This window comes from Desmodus rotundus, chromosome 7, assembly GCF_022682495.2.
Source record: "Desmodus rotundus isolate HL8 chromosome 7, HLdesRot8A.1, whole genome shotgun sequence".
Lineage (NCBI taxonomy): Eukaryota > Metazoa > Chordata > Mammalia > Chiroptera > Phyllostomidae > Desmodus > Desmodus rotundus.
The window spans coordinates 130,304,525-130,320,001 of record NC_071393.1 but is presented as its reverse complement, the minus strand read 5'-3'; the positions used below and the strand labels follow the sequence as shown (position 1 = coordinate 130,320,001).

General features: G+C 53.6%; 1 protein-coding gene across 2 annotated transcripts; it reads left to right on the top strand.

Moving 5' to 3' along the window:
• Positions 1-364: 364 nt before the first annotated feature.
• SERPINA12 (serpin family A member 12) lies at positions 365-15,001 on the top strand. Of its 2 annotated transcripts, none has more exons than XM_024567418.3 (5): positions 365-545; positions 6,281-6,931; positions 8,572-8,842; positions 12,703-12,850; positions 14,505-15,001. In XM_024567418.3, exons 2-5 carry the CDS (start codon positions 6,298-6,300, stop codon positions 14,694-14,696), a joined length of 1,245 nt encoding a protein of 414 aa, XP_024423186.2. In that variant the 5' UTR covers positions 365-545; positions 6,281-6,297; the 3' UTR covers positions 14,697-15,001. The 2 variants fall into 2 exon arrangements, with proteins under 2 accessions (XP_024423186.2, XP_053784582.1); XM_053928607.1 differs by lacking the exon at positions 365-545 and adding an exon at positions 1,984-2,056.
• Positions 15,002-15,477: the final 476 nt, after the last annotated feature.

Genomic DNA, 15,477 nt, shown 5'->3' with positions numbered 1-15,477 from the left:
TTTTGATTCCTGTTACCCCTAACAGAAACTATGTATTTAAATTGTCCATTCATCTCTTTTGGGTTCTCGTCCCCAAAAGGACTCCAGGTGAGCTCAGGTTATAGGACTGACAACTGGAGAGTCCTGGGAAAATAGCGGGGGCGGGGAGGGGGAAGTAGAGGAGAAAGGGAATGACCCCGGGAAACTCAGCTATGAAGCTTTTTCCGTGAATGACAATGAGTGTTTGATGTTAGGACAACAGGCTGATGTACTTGAAAAATACTCCAGGTTCCAGATCCACAACGATTGGGAAACACAGTCATTGCAAAAAATATGAATGGACTTCAGGGAAGCCACCACCCAGCAGGTGCGGTCTAAATATCCCTCCGCCGCCTTGGCTAGTGAGGTGGAGTGGACACAGTTCCCAGCTTCCGTCCCCGGTCCACCTGGACCAGTTCATTTTATTGGCTTCAATCTAATTTTCCGAGAGACCATGGAGGTATAAATAGTAAAGCAAGAAAAGCAGACCCGTTTGGCTGGCTCTGCGGACTTCTGCTGGATGCACTGTGAGTATGATACCTCCCCTTTGAAAAGGCCACGAGCTTGCTGTCACTCGCAGGCGCAGGCTGCTTCAGGCTGCAGGAAGGGGCAGACCAGCCCCAGGGGCTGGTTCGTGAAGACAGTTCTGGAGGAGTCCCAGATCCGGGAACCCCGCTCTTGAAGAGAGGGGCTCGGGCTCGTTTCCATGGGTGCCTCCTGTTCATGGGTGTTTTACCCCAGTGGTTTCCTAGAGGAGAACCCTTCGTGGATGTGCGGGGTGGGGTGTCTTGGGAGACCAGGGCTCCCCTCCGACATAGGTCTGCCCTTGTCCTAGGGACCGCTCCGGCCACAGCCAGCCCTGTCTGTGAGCTTTCTGAGGCTCTTCATCTCCACCCGAGGACGGAGGCTGTAGCCATCAACTTACTACTTCAGGGCAGAGCGAGGCCAGCCAGCTTCCTGCAGAATCACCTTCATGTGTTGGATTCCCACTCTGGTCTATCCAAACACGCGTTGTGACCTCAGAGAGCTCCTCTGTCCCCTCTGGGACTCAGTTTCCCCTTGATAGCATACGTGGCCTTGAAGTTGATGGTTGCTGAACCGTTCCAACCCACACCTTCATACCCCCTCATCCTAGAACGAAGTCCTGAAAGCAGGAGGAACAGGCCGGGCCAGAGCTGGGAAGGGCTCAAGGATTAGGAGGAGTCGGTGGAGCTGGCTGGGGACTTGCTTCTCAGGGTTTGGGCTCTGAAGGCTGCGGGTCCATCGGCAGCGTCAGCACAGACCTCTCCTCGGGCAGGGCGCTGAGCCCATGTGCCTGGCATAGAATGAGAGCTCAAAATATTTCTTAAAAGAATAAGGGCAGAAGTCTCCAGGGCCAGTTCAGAGGTGAGGTGAGGTGTGCACACACTCTTTGTTTCCCAGGAGGGAGGGCCAAGTGCACCGCGGTGGCCAACAGGGTCATTTCATGGGTCTTCTCCCACCTCCGGCACAGGAAGAAGGGCATGCCTTACCGTCGCTTAGTTGTAACTTGCTTTAAAAAATGATAGCTTAACTTCTAATATATCTAGAGTGATCTCTTAAAATAATGTCGATCCCTTAGGATGGGTGGACCACAGAGCCCGGCTGGGATGGCTCCTGGAGCCCATGGCCCTGGCGCTGGCCCTTGGAGGCCAGAGCTCATCGGTGAGGAGGACCCTCTCGGCGCTGGGGCAAAGGGAGGACACTGAGTTCACCCACAGGCTGTATGCTCTGCGGGGGGCTCCGAGAAGGATTGGGGGAAAGCTGCGGTCTCAGAGGGCCTGGGGTTCCTCGAGCTCCACGCCTGTGCCCCTCAGGGGCAGGAAGAGGCCCATCGCTGAGCGGGGGGGCCCCCCAGCCGGCTGCCATCAGCCAATGAGGGCTCACTGGGGACAGGAACTAGTCCGAGGCTCCCTAGACTTTTCAGTCGCGTTGGCTTGTGTGGACAGACACGACAGAAACTTTTCCTTCCAGTCAGTTTCATCACAGGGAAGAGAGGAGGCACAGCGAACTGTGAGAGGTGACCTGTGGTGGGCTGGGGAGGTCCCCGCCCTTGGAAGTAAATGGTTCCTAACTGCTCCGCGCGGAGCTTTCCTTCTCCATCCTGTGTGTGCTGGGCTTGTTTGCGCACTGTCTCCCCGAACCCCCGAGCCCCCGAACCCCCAAACCCCCGACCCCCCGGTGATGCTAGCAAGTGGGAAAGTGTTTCACAGCATTACAGACGTCGCGGCTGCTCACTGGGCCAGCACCTCTCACCGTCCCGCCCCTTTGTTGCTTTGATAGGCTGGTCCCGGTGGCCACGCTTCAGGACGGTGCGGGAAGTGAAAGTGCAGCCCGCTCCCTGGCCGTGGGTGGGTGGGCCGCTCCTCCGTGCACAGACCCAAGGTCCTGAGCTCCACCCAGAGAGCTCCTGGTTTGCTCCTGGGGTACACCTGGTTGGGGTCTGTCTTCAGGACGCACGGCTCCTGGGTCAGTGTGATTTTATCTCTTCCTACGAGAAGGAAATCATTTCCCCAAATTAATGGGGAATGTGGGACCAGGGTAGTCAAAGAGAATTGAAGTGCTGATTACAGCTTTACCTGCCCCACCGTGTGCCCACTGTGCTCAGTTTCTGCCGTGTTCTGTTCGTCTTTATTTTGTCTACTAATTTGATCTAGAGCGACAAGCTCCAGAATAAAAACCAGAACAGAGTTGTTCAACTGAGCGACCTATCAATATATCAAGTTATTGGGGAACAACCAGCCACTCAGCTATTTTAATCGATGGAATAAACAAAAGTGAGCCTTCTCAGGCATCTGGGATGGGTTCCCACAAACCTGACAAGTTTGTGTCAGGGTGGGGCCTGTGGTGACAGATGGAAAAGCCCGGAAATGGGTCTAGTGTGAGCTGTCTTGGGGGAGAAAGGCCAGAAGGGTGGGCACTCAGGGGATTGAGCAGGAGGTCTGTGGGGACCACGGTGACACAGACTTAGAGAGAAGCAGGGGGAAGCTGAGACCTGGCAGGGAGTAGACTGTGTCCCGAGGGGTGGGGGCTGTGAGCTGATTAGCAGCATCTAGTGGGCAGGAGGTCAGAGTATTGGTATTAACACCCCTCTCTGCCACTAAAAAGATGACAATATTGAAACTCTGAAGGACAAAGAGGCTTGTCTCAGGCCACCGAGCAAACATACGTGCAAGAGAAGGCCAATAGCCAGACTTCCGGTTCCATACTTAGTTCTTGTTCCTGAAACAGCGACTGGGCATGCCTGTAAAACCGCATGTGTGCCGGGGCTTCTAGCAGCTTCCCTCCCCTGACCCGGGTTCCGGGCCTGTCTGCCCTGGCGGGTTGCTCAGTGGCCGTGCACCTTACCTGGCTGGTAACCCGACTGCTGAGAGTGCTCTCTGAGCTCCCTGACAGAAGGGTCTGAACCCCCCACTCCCGGGCATCAGGAAAGGGCACCCCAGAAGCAGCAGTCGGTGCTGAACACGGACGCTTCCGTTATCCCCCCGCAGTTATTCCTGTTATTCGTCCGCAGCCCCGCCCACTAAGCTGGGAGACAACCCGTTCCACCTTCCATTTTCTTCCCTTACCTGAAACATCCCAGGATTTTATCAACCTTGTCTTCTATAATCTCTTTTCAGACTGTCTCTAGAGCCCTTGTTCATCACCAGCTATTTTTAATTTTTACTAAAAAAAAAAAAAGCGTCATTAGGAGTGGGAGGTGCTTAGACATCACCTGGGCCCCGGGAGGGGAAGTGTTTTCCACAATGTCACACAGCAACGAAGTGAGAGGTCAGAGCCAGGCCTCCTGACGTCCTGGTAGTCCCAGCTCTTTGTTTGTTGTTTGTTTGTTTTTTCACATGTATACATTTTTACATGTTTACATGTATTCGTTAGGATGCTTTTGGCTTCAAGTAACTGACCAAGTAACTCACGAGCATCCCTGGAAGTCTAGAGGCAGGGTGGGCTCTGGGGGGCTTGTTCGGTGGCCCCTGCTCCAGTTTCTCAGCAGAGTCCTGTGCGCACCCTCTTTGCCGTCTGGCTTTGTCCTGGAGTCACCTCCCTCACTGGGCAAACAGCTGTGGGAGTCCCTGGTGTCCACACCTTCCTGCCTAAGACATCCAGGGGACGAGAAAGGGCCGCACCCCAACATTCCAGCCAAGAGCCTGAAGTTCACCCTCACTGGGTCACTCACGTCGCGCGTCCTGCCCTGAACAGCTCTCAGGGCGGAGCTCACTGTGGGCTGACTGGATTAGGCAGGTCTCCTGATCAGTCAGTCACCAGTGGGGGGGTGGGGAGGTGAGGCTATCCTGCCCCAATCAGAGCCCCCTTTGGTGCTGTCCCTGAAGCACATGGGCTACCTGAGGGTGAAGGAGGTACCTGGAAAAACTGAAATTTTGTTAGGAAGATGGAGGGGAGTGTGGGCAAAAATGAGCGGTGGGTACTGGACTCTTCACAGTCTGGACCACAAGCTCCTTGAGGACGCATTTTGCTCTGATGATGGCTGCACCCACAGTGCCCAGCACAGAGGGTTTGGGGCGCTCCTGGGTGCCCTCCCTGTGCTGATTTTCCTTTGTCCCCTGACTCCGTCAACCAGAAAGAGTCTCCTCTGCTCAGCTCCAAGGGACCTGTTGGTGCTGGGCCCAGTGACCCTAGGCTGGTGGTGCTGTGAGGTTGGCTGCTAACAGCAGACAGGTGTCCTCCCCAGCTCGGAAACCTGCTCTCGTCTGATAGGAGGTGACTGACCCAGGAAGTCATACCCCAGACCTCGAATCCTGGAGACCAATGACTGACCAATCCCCTCTGAAAAGCCAGGACACTTGCTTCACAGCTCAATGCTTAGTGCTGCAGAGCCTGCCCCTGCTGATCACATCAAAGCCAGAGGTCACCTGGAGCCAGCCCCATCCTTTCTTGGCTCCTCCCCTTTCCTGGCCTCTTCCCTCACTTCCCCAGGGGCTCCTCCTAAGAGCAGTCTCTCAATAAATGATGCATGAGCAGGCTTGAATCCTCGGCTCAGGTTCTGCATCTCGGGAATCCAGGCAAAGACAGCCACAAATAGTCGTTACTGTTGAGGACAGGTTCAGGCACATTAAGGTGTCAGTTCCAGCGAAGAAACACAGTAAGTGGTAACAGAGGACCAAGCAAAGAAATCTGCCTTTATTTGGTATAAAAATCATTGCCAGAAGCATGGCCACCCAGAGAAATCAACACGCTTCTTGGGAGAGCATATGTTTGGCAGCTCTCTGCAGCATTGGGGCTAGAGGTTGGGGGGGGGGATAAAAAATGAAATCCCTGTCCCCCAGAGCTCACAGACCCGCTGGGAGATGTCACAGCTGAGCAGTGGTGAAAGGAACAGCAGCCCGGGAGGCAGGCAGACCTGGCGTGTCCTCTCCGTCACACTGCCCTCTTCTCCTCCCTCACAGGGGAGCAGGGAAGGGGAATTAGTAGAGACCTGGGTTCTGTTGCGGTACATATGCCCCATTTACAGACCATCTGATCTTAGAAAAAGGGCTTATTTCTGCATATTAGTCCAGATTCTGGGGGTGTAAGGGGAAAAAATCCAACTCAAATCAGCCGACCCTGAAAAGGAAGTTTATTGGCTCATAACTTGGAAAAATGGAGATGGTTGGGTTCAGATAAAGCTTAATCCAGGAACTCCAAAGATGATACCAGTATTTCTCCCCATTTTTCTCTTTCAATCTCAGTCTCTCTCTCTTCTCCTTCTACACATGAAAATCCTGGCCACGTTCAGGCCCAGGCTACATCATTAAGCCAGACACCTCAGAGTTAACCTGTGTGTTCTCCAAAGCTTGTGCATTTGGGGGGAAAGATGCTGATTGCTCTGGTTTGGGGCAGTCTCATTTCTTTGTCCATCAGTGAGGCAGTGGATGAAGTATTATGGTGGCCTAGCCTGGGTCACAGGTCCACACTGTGGCATTTTCTTACTCATCCAGTGGAGTGGAGGGAACAGCTCCTCAAAGGAATTGAGATTCTGTCACCACAAGATGGGGAAGATGGTACAAAAACAAGAGCTGTTTTCTACGCTCAGGCCTCTCACTTACGAAATGGGATGATCAGTTCTTGTTCCCGGGGTGATTGTATAGGTTCAATGCTATCACGGATGTTGAAGCACTACTAAACCACTGTGCATCACACACGCCAGCCTCTGCGTTACTTCTTTCATCTGGTGTTCCTTGTGGGTAAGATAGGGACAACAGGGTTCCTTTGTTTTTTCCTTGCTGACCTCAGGCCTACTACTCAACAGGACAATCTCCAAGGAACATGAACCCCACACTGGGCCTGGGCCTGCTTCTGGCTGGCCTTCTCACTGTGGAAGGTCTTCTGAAGCCCAGCTTTTCTTCAAAGAATCATGAAGTGGTGAGCCAGGCCCAAGCGCAGAAGGGAAGGACGGCAGCTCAGCAGCTCTCAAGGCGAAACATGGACTTCGGCTTCAAGCTGTACAGGAATCTGGCCTCCGCTAGCCCCAGAAAGAACATCCTCTTCTCCCCTGTGAGCATCTCTACAGCCTTTTCCATGCTGTGTCTGGGTGCCCAGGACTCCACGCTGGCCGAGATCAAGCAGGGCTTCCACTTCAGGAATGTGCCAGCAAAAGAGCTTCATGAGGGTTTCCATTACCTTGTCCAGAGCCTGAACCAGGACAACCAGAACCTCCAGATGAGCCTTGGGAATACCTTGTTCATTGACCAGAGCCTGCGGCCAGAGAAGAGGTTTATGACTAACGCCAAGAGCCTGTACAATGCAGACAGCATCCCCGTCAACTTCCAGAATGAGGAAAATGCTCAGAAGAAAATCAATGACTATGTCAGTCGGAAAACCCAGGGGAAAATCAACAACCTGATCAGGAATATAGATCCTGGCACTGTGATGCTTCTTGTCAACTGTATTTTGTTCCGAGGTAAGGCTTGGGACAGCTCGGCATGGAAAAGATAGCATGACCAGTAGACTTGGATTAAAAACCAGGGTTGGCCACCTGCTTACTCTGTGACATTGACTTCATAAGTGATTAGTCTCTCGGGGACTCACTTTTACTATGGGCAAAGTGAGTACCTTGCCACATAAGTCACGGGGCTGTCATTGGTATTCCAAGTGAAAAACCTGTGCAGAGTGAACTTTGTGAAGTCTGAATTACCCTCCATATGTGCATTGCCATTATTGCTGCTTCTCCTAAGGCAGCACTGGTTGTAGAAGTTGCAGTGACACGCTCTTCCTCATTTCTTAGAAAAGGAAAATGAAATTCAGAGAGACATTAACTGACTTACTCAGTTTCAAAGCCAGTCAATGAAAGTCAGGACTAGAACCCAATTTTCTTGGCCCAAAGGCTGTGCATGTTCCATCAGTCCAAGTAGATGCCCAGGGTGGTGATGGTGTTGTGGGTGATGGTGATGATGATCCTTTGGTGGGTGCCTTGGTCTCCTATCAAACCTGGTAGATTCCCAAGTCTGAGGGCAAGAGGCTGAAAAAGAAGGTGGAAGAATATTCCCAAATCCAAGCGTTATCACCCCACCATAAACGCCTACATGTACACATAAAGGTCAGCCACCATAGGTGAGAATCAGAGGCAACAGCCCACAGGCCAGGCAAGATTACAGCTGGACTCTCAGCAACATGGTCCTGACTGTGGAAGTCCAGCTCTCCCAAAATCCACAGGGAGACTGATGGCAGCAGCAGAAGAAAAGAGTGATAATGGCAGACTAAAATCTCAGCCTACCCAAAACAGAAGGAGAGAGGAGAATCTGGAAATTCCCTGAGTCCCTACACCCCCTAGATTACAACAAGATCAATGGTGGCAATAATGCTGATGATGACTAGCATCCACCCAACACTTACTACACACAGTCACTCAGCTGTGCTGCCTTTTCCCAGTCTCACAGCAGCCCTATGAGGTGTCCATCAACATTCCCATTCTGCAGATAAGGACACTGAAACCCAGGGAGATTAAGTCCAAGGTTATCCCTCTAGAATGGTAGAGCTAGAATTTGAACTCTGGGAGCTCTGAAGGTAGTGAGGGTAAAAAGACTCAGGTCTGAAATTTATGCCCAGCAGTATCAGAGAATCCTCAGGATAGAAAAGGAGGGGTCTCAATACCCAGCTTTGGGGGTTCACTGCTCTTCAGCAGGCTCCCAAGGGCAGACTGTCCCATCTTTTTTCTTAGCTCCATATGAGAGCAGCTCCTCCAGGCCTGGCTTAGAAGAAAGCTGAGCATTTTTCACTCACATCAGACCCCAACAGCCCCTGCTAAGTATAATCTAGTCCCCTCTGCTGAGACTCTGTCCACGGGCTTTCTCACCCTCGGGAGAATCTGGGCTTAGGTCTGTCTGAAGCCCTTGGAGAGCTGGTCATCAGGTCCCAGCCAACTCCACCAGAAGTCCTGAGGGCATGTCATGGGGACAGGGGTTCCTGGAGATCTGTCCCGATACCCCAAGTATCCAAACCCTTTCCGTGAATGCATATAGACAGAGACCAGTGCTTAGCTGGACTCCGTTGCTGCTTCTCCTTCAGGACACTCATGTCACTTTGTCCTTCTTTAATCTTAAGCCAGGTGGAAACATGAGTTTGATCCAAAATTAACCAAGGAGGAAGATTTTGTTGTGAATGAGAACAAGCCAGTGAAGGTGCCCATGATGTTCCACGGGGGCACGTATGAAGTCGGCCACGACCACCAGCTGTCCTGCACTGTCCTGGCCATGCCCTACCATAACAACATCACAGCTCTCTTCGTCCTTCCCGAGGAGGGCAAAATGAGGCAGGTGGAGGAGGCCTTGAGGACGGACACATTTGACAGGTGGAAAAAATTAATGACGCGAAGGTAAAGAGGAGGGCGGGCCTGGTGCATGTGGCTTCTTTCTTCTTCCTCCCCTTCCTCCCACTCTCTTTACTTCTTCTGTCCCAGATTTACTGAGCTCTTACCCCATCCCCTTCTCAGTTAGCTCCGACAATGTCCCACAGGGCTGCAGCCCTGGGGCCCACCATGGTGCTTCATGGTCCCCTGGCAGCCCCCAGAGCTGAGGTTGTCACCAGGGTGCCACTAACAACATGCAGATATTTCTGGGGGACTGCTGTCATCTCTCTGGTTTCAGGACAGGGTTCACACTCCCTCCAAGTGTGGGAAAGGCCCTGTGAGATTCCCTGCAGGCAGCCCAAGTCTTACTGGAGGTTTGGGGATAACAGAGGCCCTTACCGGGACACTTACCGGGCACAGATGCAGCTTCTCATGGAGTCCAAGTCCAGGCTCTCTTAAGGTCTCTTCCAGAATATGCCCTCCTAGCTCCTCCCAGCCCGACTCCCCCACCACGCAAGGACTTCTCCCAGCATCTCCATGCTTGAGACCAGGCCTCACTCTGGGAGGACTTGGAGACCAGAGTTCCTCCTACCAAGCCCAGGCCCTCCTCCCCAGTCACGTGTGGCCCTGAATGACTGAGAGCAGTGAAGTCCACCCCCTCGTGAGAACCACCATACCCTTCCTCAGGGAAGTAGTCTTGTCCACGGTCCCGGGGAGAAAGTGCATTTTCATCAGAATGTGACAGGCCCACTTTCCTGACTTCTGAGCTCATGCAGTCTGGGGGACAAGTGACCAAGTCTAGACCACTCCTCTGGTCCTTCATCGAAGAGGGCAGGGTCCCCTCCTGACAGGAAGGCCTAGGACAAGCTGAAGAGAACACACACCCTTTCCCCAGGAGACATGAGTGAGCCAGCAGACACACACCCAAAAGACACACCAGTGGACACACACCCAGCACCCTTAGAAATTCAAGCCAGGGGTGGCCGGCTTCAGCCTGGAGCCTGCACATCAGACAAGCTCCTGCTCTGTGTCTACACAGTGAGAAGCCTGCTGTGGTGGGTTCCCCCCAGAAAAAGCTCAGTTTCCCCAAAGGCAAATCCAAAGCTCCACCGGTCGGTGGCACAAACTGCTAATGACCTTGAAATGTCCATTTTCCTGTTAAAAGTTCCAAGGGACCACTCTTGGCCCGGGTTCCCCATCACGCCTTTATCTATTTCAGTAGCCACATCACAGCATCGGCCCCACATTTCCCGTTTTCCCATTTTGTCATGAACTAAAGCCATTCTCCCCACTGATGCACTGAAATCTCCTCTCATGGCTCAGGGACGTCACCCCAGAAGCTCTCTCTTTTCCTTCTGATACCAGCAAATAGGTTTGCTCTCTACTGAGCCATTCCCATCAGACAGGATGACGCTACCATTTCTCCCATCACAGAGCAATCTTCTCCTGCCCCCACTGCCCCCGCCATTGCTCCGTTTCTTTGCTCTCCTCTGCAGGTAAATACCTTGGAGCAGTTGGCTTCTCTCCACTGTCCACAGCTCTCCCCTCCCAGCCTCTCTCACACCCCACAAGTCAGCCGCCTGTGCTCACCTCCATGGAGCTGTTCATCCCCCGGGTCCCCCAAGGGCATCCATAGGGCTGAGTCCGCTGGTCAGTTTCAGGCCTGTCTTCCTCAGCCTATCGGCAGCACTTGCCCCAGTTGACCACCCTCCCCTCCAGAGGTGTCCTTCCAGGTCCCTACCATCTCTTTACCCCCCTCACCCCCTCTTCCCCAGTCCTCTTGGCTTCCCCCCAGCCCCCACTCCAGGTCTCCATGGAGTGCTATGGGCTCACTGCTTGGACCTCTTTTCCATGGACGTTCACCCCTCTGCGCGGGCATCGGGCTCAGGACGTTCCATGCCGTCTGTGTTACCTGCCACGCTCTTCTAGTCCTAGTCTCAGTTCCCTCTCCCCGACTCCAAGGTCACACATCTGTCTGCGCTCCCAGGATCTCCGTCCCAGCACATCCAGACCGGTTCCCTGTCAGGGACTCCTCAAGCTTCCGTCTCCTTCAGGGGTGAAGCCACCCTTTTGGTTGCTCGAGTTAAAAATGTTGGGGTCCCCCGTGGTCACTCTTCTCGCCAGGCCCTCATTCAGACAATGTCTGAGTCTGGTCGCTTCCCTGCATCTCTAGGACTCCCAGCATCTGACTATGGCACTAACTCCCAAATGGTCTCCTGGCATCAACTCTGGTCCCTGCCCTTCACCACCGAGAGCATATTCTTAACAGAGGGGGAAAAATGACCTTTTTAAACCCTAAGCAAGTCCTTGCCTTTCCTCTGTTCAGAACCCTATGGTGGCTCCCCATTCCACTCAGAAAATTTTTAAAAACACACCCCAACTTGCCTAATTCCTCTGCCTCAGTCCAAGTTTGTTCAGATGGTCCCTTTACTCCAGCATTCCTGGTTCCCATAGTCAGTCTGCATTTCTTCTGTGTCATATGTGGCCTTTTTACACAAACACTGCCTGGCTGTGCATCTATGCCATGTGTGGGTTGCGTTCTGCTGGTTTTAGTGTCTGTCTTCCTGCCGAAGTACAAGCTCAGGGGCACAGATTTTTGCCTGTTCCATTCACGGGTGCATCTAAACATCTAGAACAGCCCCTGGTACACAGTAGGCACCTAATAAATACTCGCGGAATGGGTGGATGAGCGGAAAGGTAGGTTGGGAGTCATTGGGACTGTCTCTGGCGTTGAAAGCTGTGACATGGAATGAGATCCCCAGGGAGGGAGGAAAGAGAGGAAAGAGGAGACCACGGCCTGAGGCTGGGAGCATCAGAGCGATGGGGCAGGTGACCAGGTGGAGGAAGGAAGGGTGAAAGAGGGAGTGGCTGGTGAAGGACGGAGAAAGCTGGAGGGCACGGACTTGGCTTGGAATGCTGCGAGATGGAAAAACGGATCACCTGTCTTGCTGCTGGCCTCTGAGTGCTCGCTGATGTGTCCAGCGAGCTGAGGCGGTGGCGACTGTGGGAAGCACGGCCTCGGCAGAATGTGGAGGTACGGAGGGCTGAGACGGTAGCGGGGGAAGTGGAGCTCACTGGTACATACGACTTCTGCTCCGAATGAAGGAAGAGATGTGGGCTGGACGCCCGACCAGCAACTCAGGGCCAGCAGGGATGCCTTTGCTTTTGTGTTTTAGGATAGGGGCTACTGTAGCAAGTACTCTGAGCCTGAGAATGGCCAAGTAGACCATTTACGGGGGGCGCAAGGGAGAAAGGAAATGGGCAGGAATGGGGGCTTGGATAGGCAAGAAGAAATGGGGTTTGGGGCCAGGAAGACAGTAATGTGGGGCCCCCCAGGTGCCTCATGGACACCTGGCTGCAGGCCCTGGGCAGAGTGGCCCGGCCAGGTCCCACCCAGTGCACCCGCACCAGCACCCTCACTGACCCGTGCTGCTGCGGCTATCGCCGCCATGTTCACACAAGTCGCTTAGAGACCGTTCGCTGCAAGTCACCGAGCCCAGGAGTGGCAGTGTGGATTTCAACAGCTCTGCCTGGCTTCAGATCTCGTGGCCCTGCTGCCTCTAGCGTCAGGGGGCTCATGACTGGCTCGGGGCTGAGCCTGCAGTGGGGAGACCTCAGTGGCTGCAGCGGAAGGGGCCCTGAGACAGTGGGGATTCGAGGACATTTCTGTGGATGAAGGCTCGGAGCAGGTTTGGTAAGAAGCAGGGGCAGCTCAGAGGGCATGGGTGTTTTGAAGGTTAAGGAACCCTCCCCAGTCTGTGGATCAAGAGAAAGACTGAGACCTTTAGGGCTGGGAGGACAAATGTCTCATTCGCTGTCTATCCTGGAGCCTGCCCTAGAAGAGGGCAGACCCTTGCCGCTCACCTTCATCACTTCCCACTTCCTAGGGTTGTGGACGTGTCCCTTCCCAGGTTCTCCATCCTGGGCACCTATGACCTCAAGAAGATTCTCTCCTACGTGGGTGTCACCAAAATCTTTGAGGAGCATGGTGAGCTCACCAGGATCGTTCCGAATCGAAGCCTGAAAGTGGGTGAGGTAAGCCTGCTTGGCCTGGGAGCACCCCCCGCCCCCGCCCCCGGCACAGGGTGCCTCCACACAGCCCCAGGCCAGAGTCACTGTCACAGCAGCTGAGCAAGCCGGGATTCTACCCACCAGTCAGGCCAAGTTCAAATCCAGCTCTGCCCCTACCAGCCACGTGACCCTGGGTGAATCATGAACCCCCCCAAGCCTCGTGTTTTCGGTCATTAATATTAGAACCGAGCTCCGGTGCTGTTTTGGAGGCCAATTTCGTGAAACAAACCATTGACCAAGGTCCAGGACGTTTATCCGGCCCAGAACAGGTCTAGGGTTGACCCGGGGCCTCACTCAAAGGCATCACAGGCCCATTAGGATCAAGGGCCTACTGATTAAGAGATGAACAAGCGAAGGGCCTGTGGTATCCAGCAAGAATGAGCACCTGCCTCTTAGGGGCAAGCAGAGAGGAGCACTAGGGGTAGGGTCCCCAGATTTAGCAGACAGAATACAGGGCACCCAGTTAAATTCAAATTTCAGATACATGATTATCATTTTTTTTTTAGTATAAGTATGTTCAATTATTGCATGGGATATACTGACACTAAAATATCATTTATCTGAAAATGAAATTTAACTGAATGTCCTATATTTTATCTGGCAACTCTACTTTTAGGTTAAAAGGGAATTGAGGGGGAGAGAGTTCAACAAGCAGAATTGGGTGTAGGGAAGATCTTCCACTAGGGGGCAGCATGGCCAAAGGCTGGTGGGAGGTGGGGACTGGCTGGGGTTGCGTGTGGTCTAGCCAACCTGGGAGGGATCCAAGGTGCCGACCTGAGCTGAGGGTCGTCACCGATTCAGATTTCTTTTTCTAGTGTGCAAAAGGAAGAAAAAGAGTTAATAGAATTTTCTCACTTTTAAGCTTTCCTGCCAGAGACATCTTGTCAACATTCCATGGCAGCTACCCCTTTCGTGAAGTCCTTTATGGATGGAGTTCAATGGCGTGTTTCCTTCCTCAGTTAGGTGTGCTGACAGCTGCGATTCTATCTGTGCACTCTGGCTGCCGGCCTGCTAGCAAATGGTTAGAATTTTGCAGACTGGAATGAAATGTGTCAGTATTTCACAGAAGTGCATCAGTTTACCTGGGGTCGACCAATTAGTCACAGATGTTGAGGGTATTGGGGTGCACCTGGGGTCCAAGTCATCCCCAACAGCTAGCCTGGAATCCGGCTCCCTCTTAACCATCTGCCGATCATCTACCAGGCAGGTGAATGGAGAGTGGCGGGGGCTGGGGACCTAGGGCAGGACCCCCACCTCCCTGGCCTCTCGCTAGAGCTCAACAGACACTTTCGGCCATTGTAACCATTGACGTTTCCCTGTAATTCCCAGGGAGGACAGCAAACCCACTCCATCCCCTGGGCCCCCCCCCCCCCGCCCCGCTCAGCCCCATAGCTGAGGCCACCCTGCATCATTTTTTCCTTCACCCCACATCTGCTGGTTGAGTGTCCTTTAAGAGTGACAGATGACTGGAAGCCCCAACCAGGCTGGCCCCAGCTGTGACTGCTGTGCAGGGCAGCTTTGGGGAGGCCGCCCCCTCTCCGAACCCCTCACATCCCCAGATCACCCGTGGTCTCCAGAGGATGTCTCCAAACGCTGACCTCGCTCCCTGCCCCCACAGGCGGTGCACAAGGCCAAGCTGAAGATGGACGAGAAGGGCACGGAGGGGGCAGCGGGCTCTGGGATGGATACGCTGCCCATGGAGAAGCCATTGGTCTTCAAGCTGAACAGACCCTTCCTGGTAATAATTGCGGAGAACATCATGTCTACCATACTCTTCTTGGGAAAGATCACTAATCCCACTGGCACATAGGGAGGAATTCCAGTCTGCCACAGACCCCAACCACGGCCTGGGGCCGACGACGTTTCATCTCCCTGGGACTGAGACCACAGAGCATTCTAACCTATTCCCATGTCCTAGGCCCCCCTTGCCGCCCAACAGGCAGTGCTGCTGGGCTCCGGGCTTCTGTGCTGAGCCCCCTCCCTGAACGTACAAATTCTGTGATTATACACCCCCTCTACCCCTCGTCTGGCAGAGATTCCTCTCCCCGTGGCAGGGAGAGGACTTTTGCGATTTAATAAACACCCTCCACAGGTCTGCTGACTGTTGGTGGATAATCTGAGGAATCTGAGCCAAGGCGAGCACCTGGCCTTCAGAGGAGAGAGACCTGGATTCACATCTTAGGGACGAAGTGTCTTTGGAAAAGCCACACAGCCTCCCTGAGCCCCTGTTTCTGAGTTTCTGGGATCAGGACCACTGAGCTCCCCTCTGGGGCTCTGAGGCAACTAGCCCACTGCTTGAGAAAAGTTTGTCCACCTTTGTGAACCCTTGGCCTTGGGTCTTTGGCAGGTGAACTACAAAGGCATCTTCCCCAGAGGATCCATGCAGGACCTCTGGCCTCAGCCAGGCATCCCAGGTGGGGCTGGCCTGGCATGAGAAGGATGCCACCTAGTGTGGCAGCGGCTAGGGTTCAATGCCAGCCTTGTCTGACTGCAGAGCACAAAAAGAAGAGCTTGATGTTTGAACCTGTTAGCAAGCTCAGCAGCAGAGCACCTGGAGACTATTGTGCTAAGTGAAATAAGCCGGTCAGGGG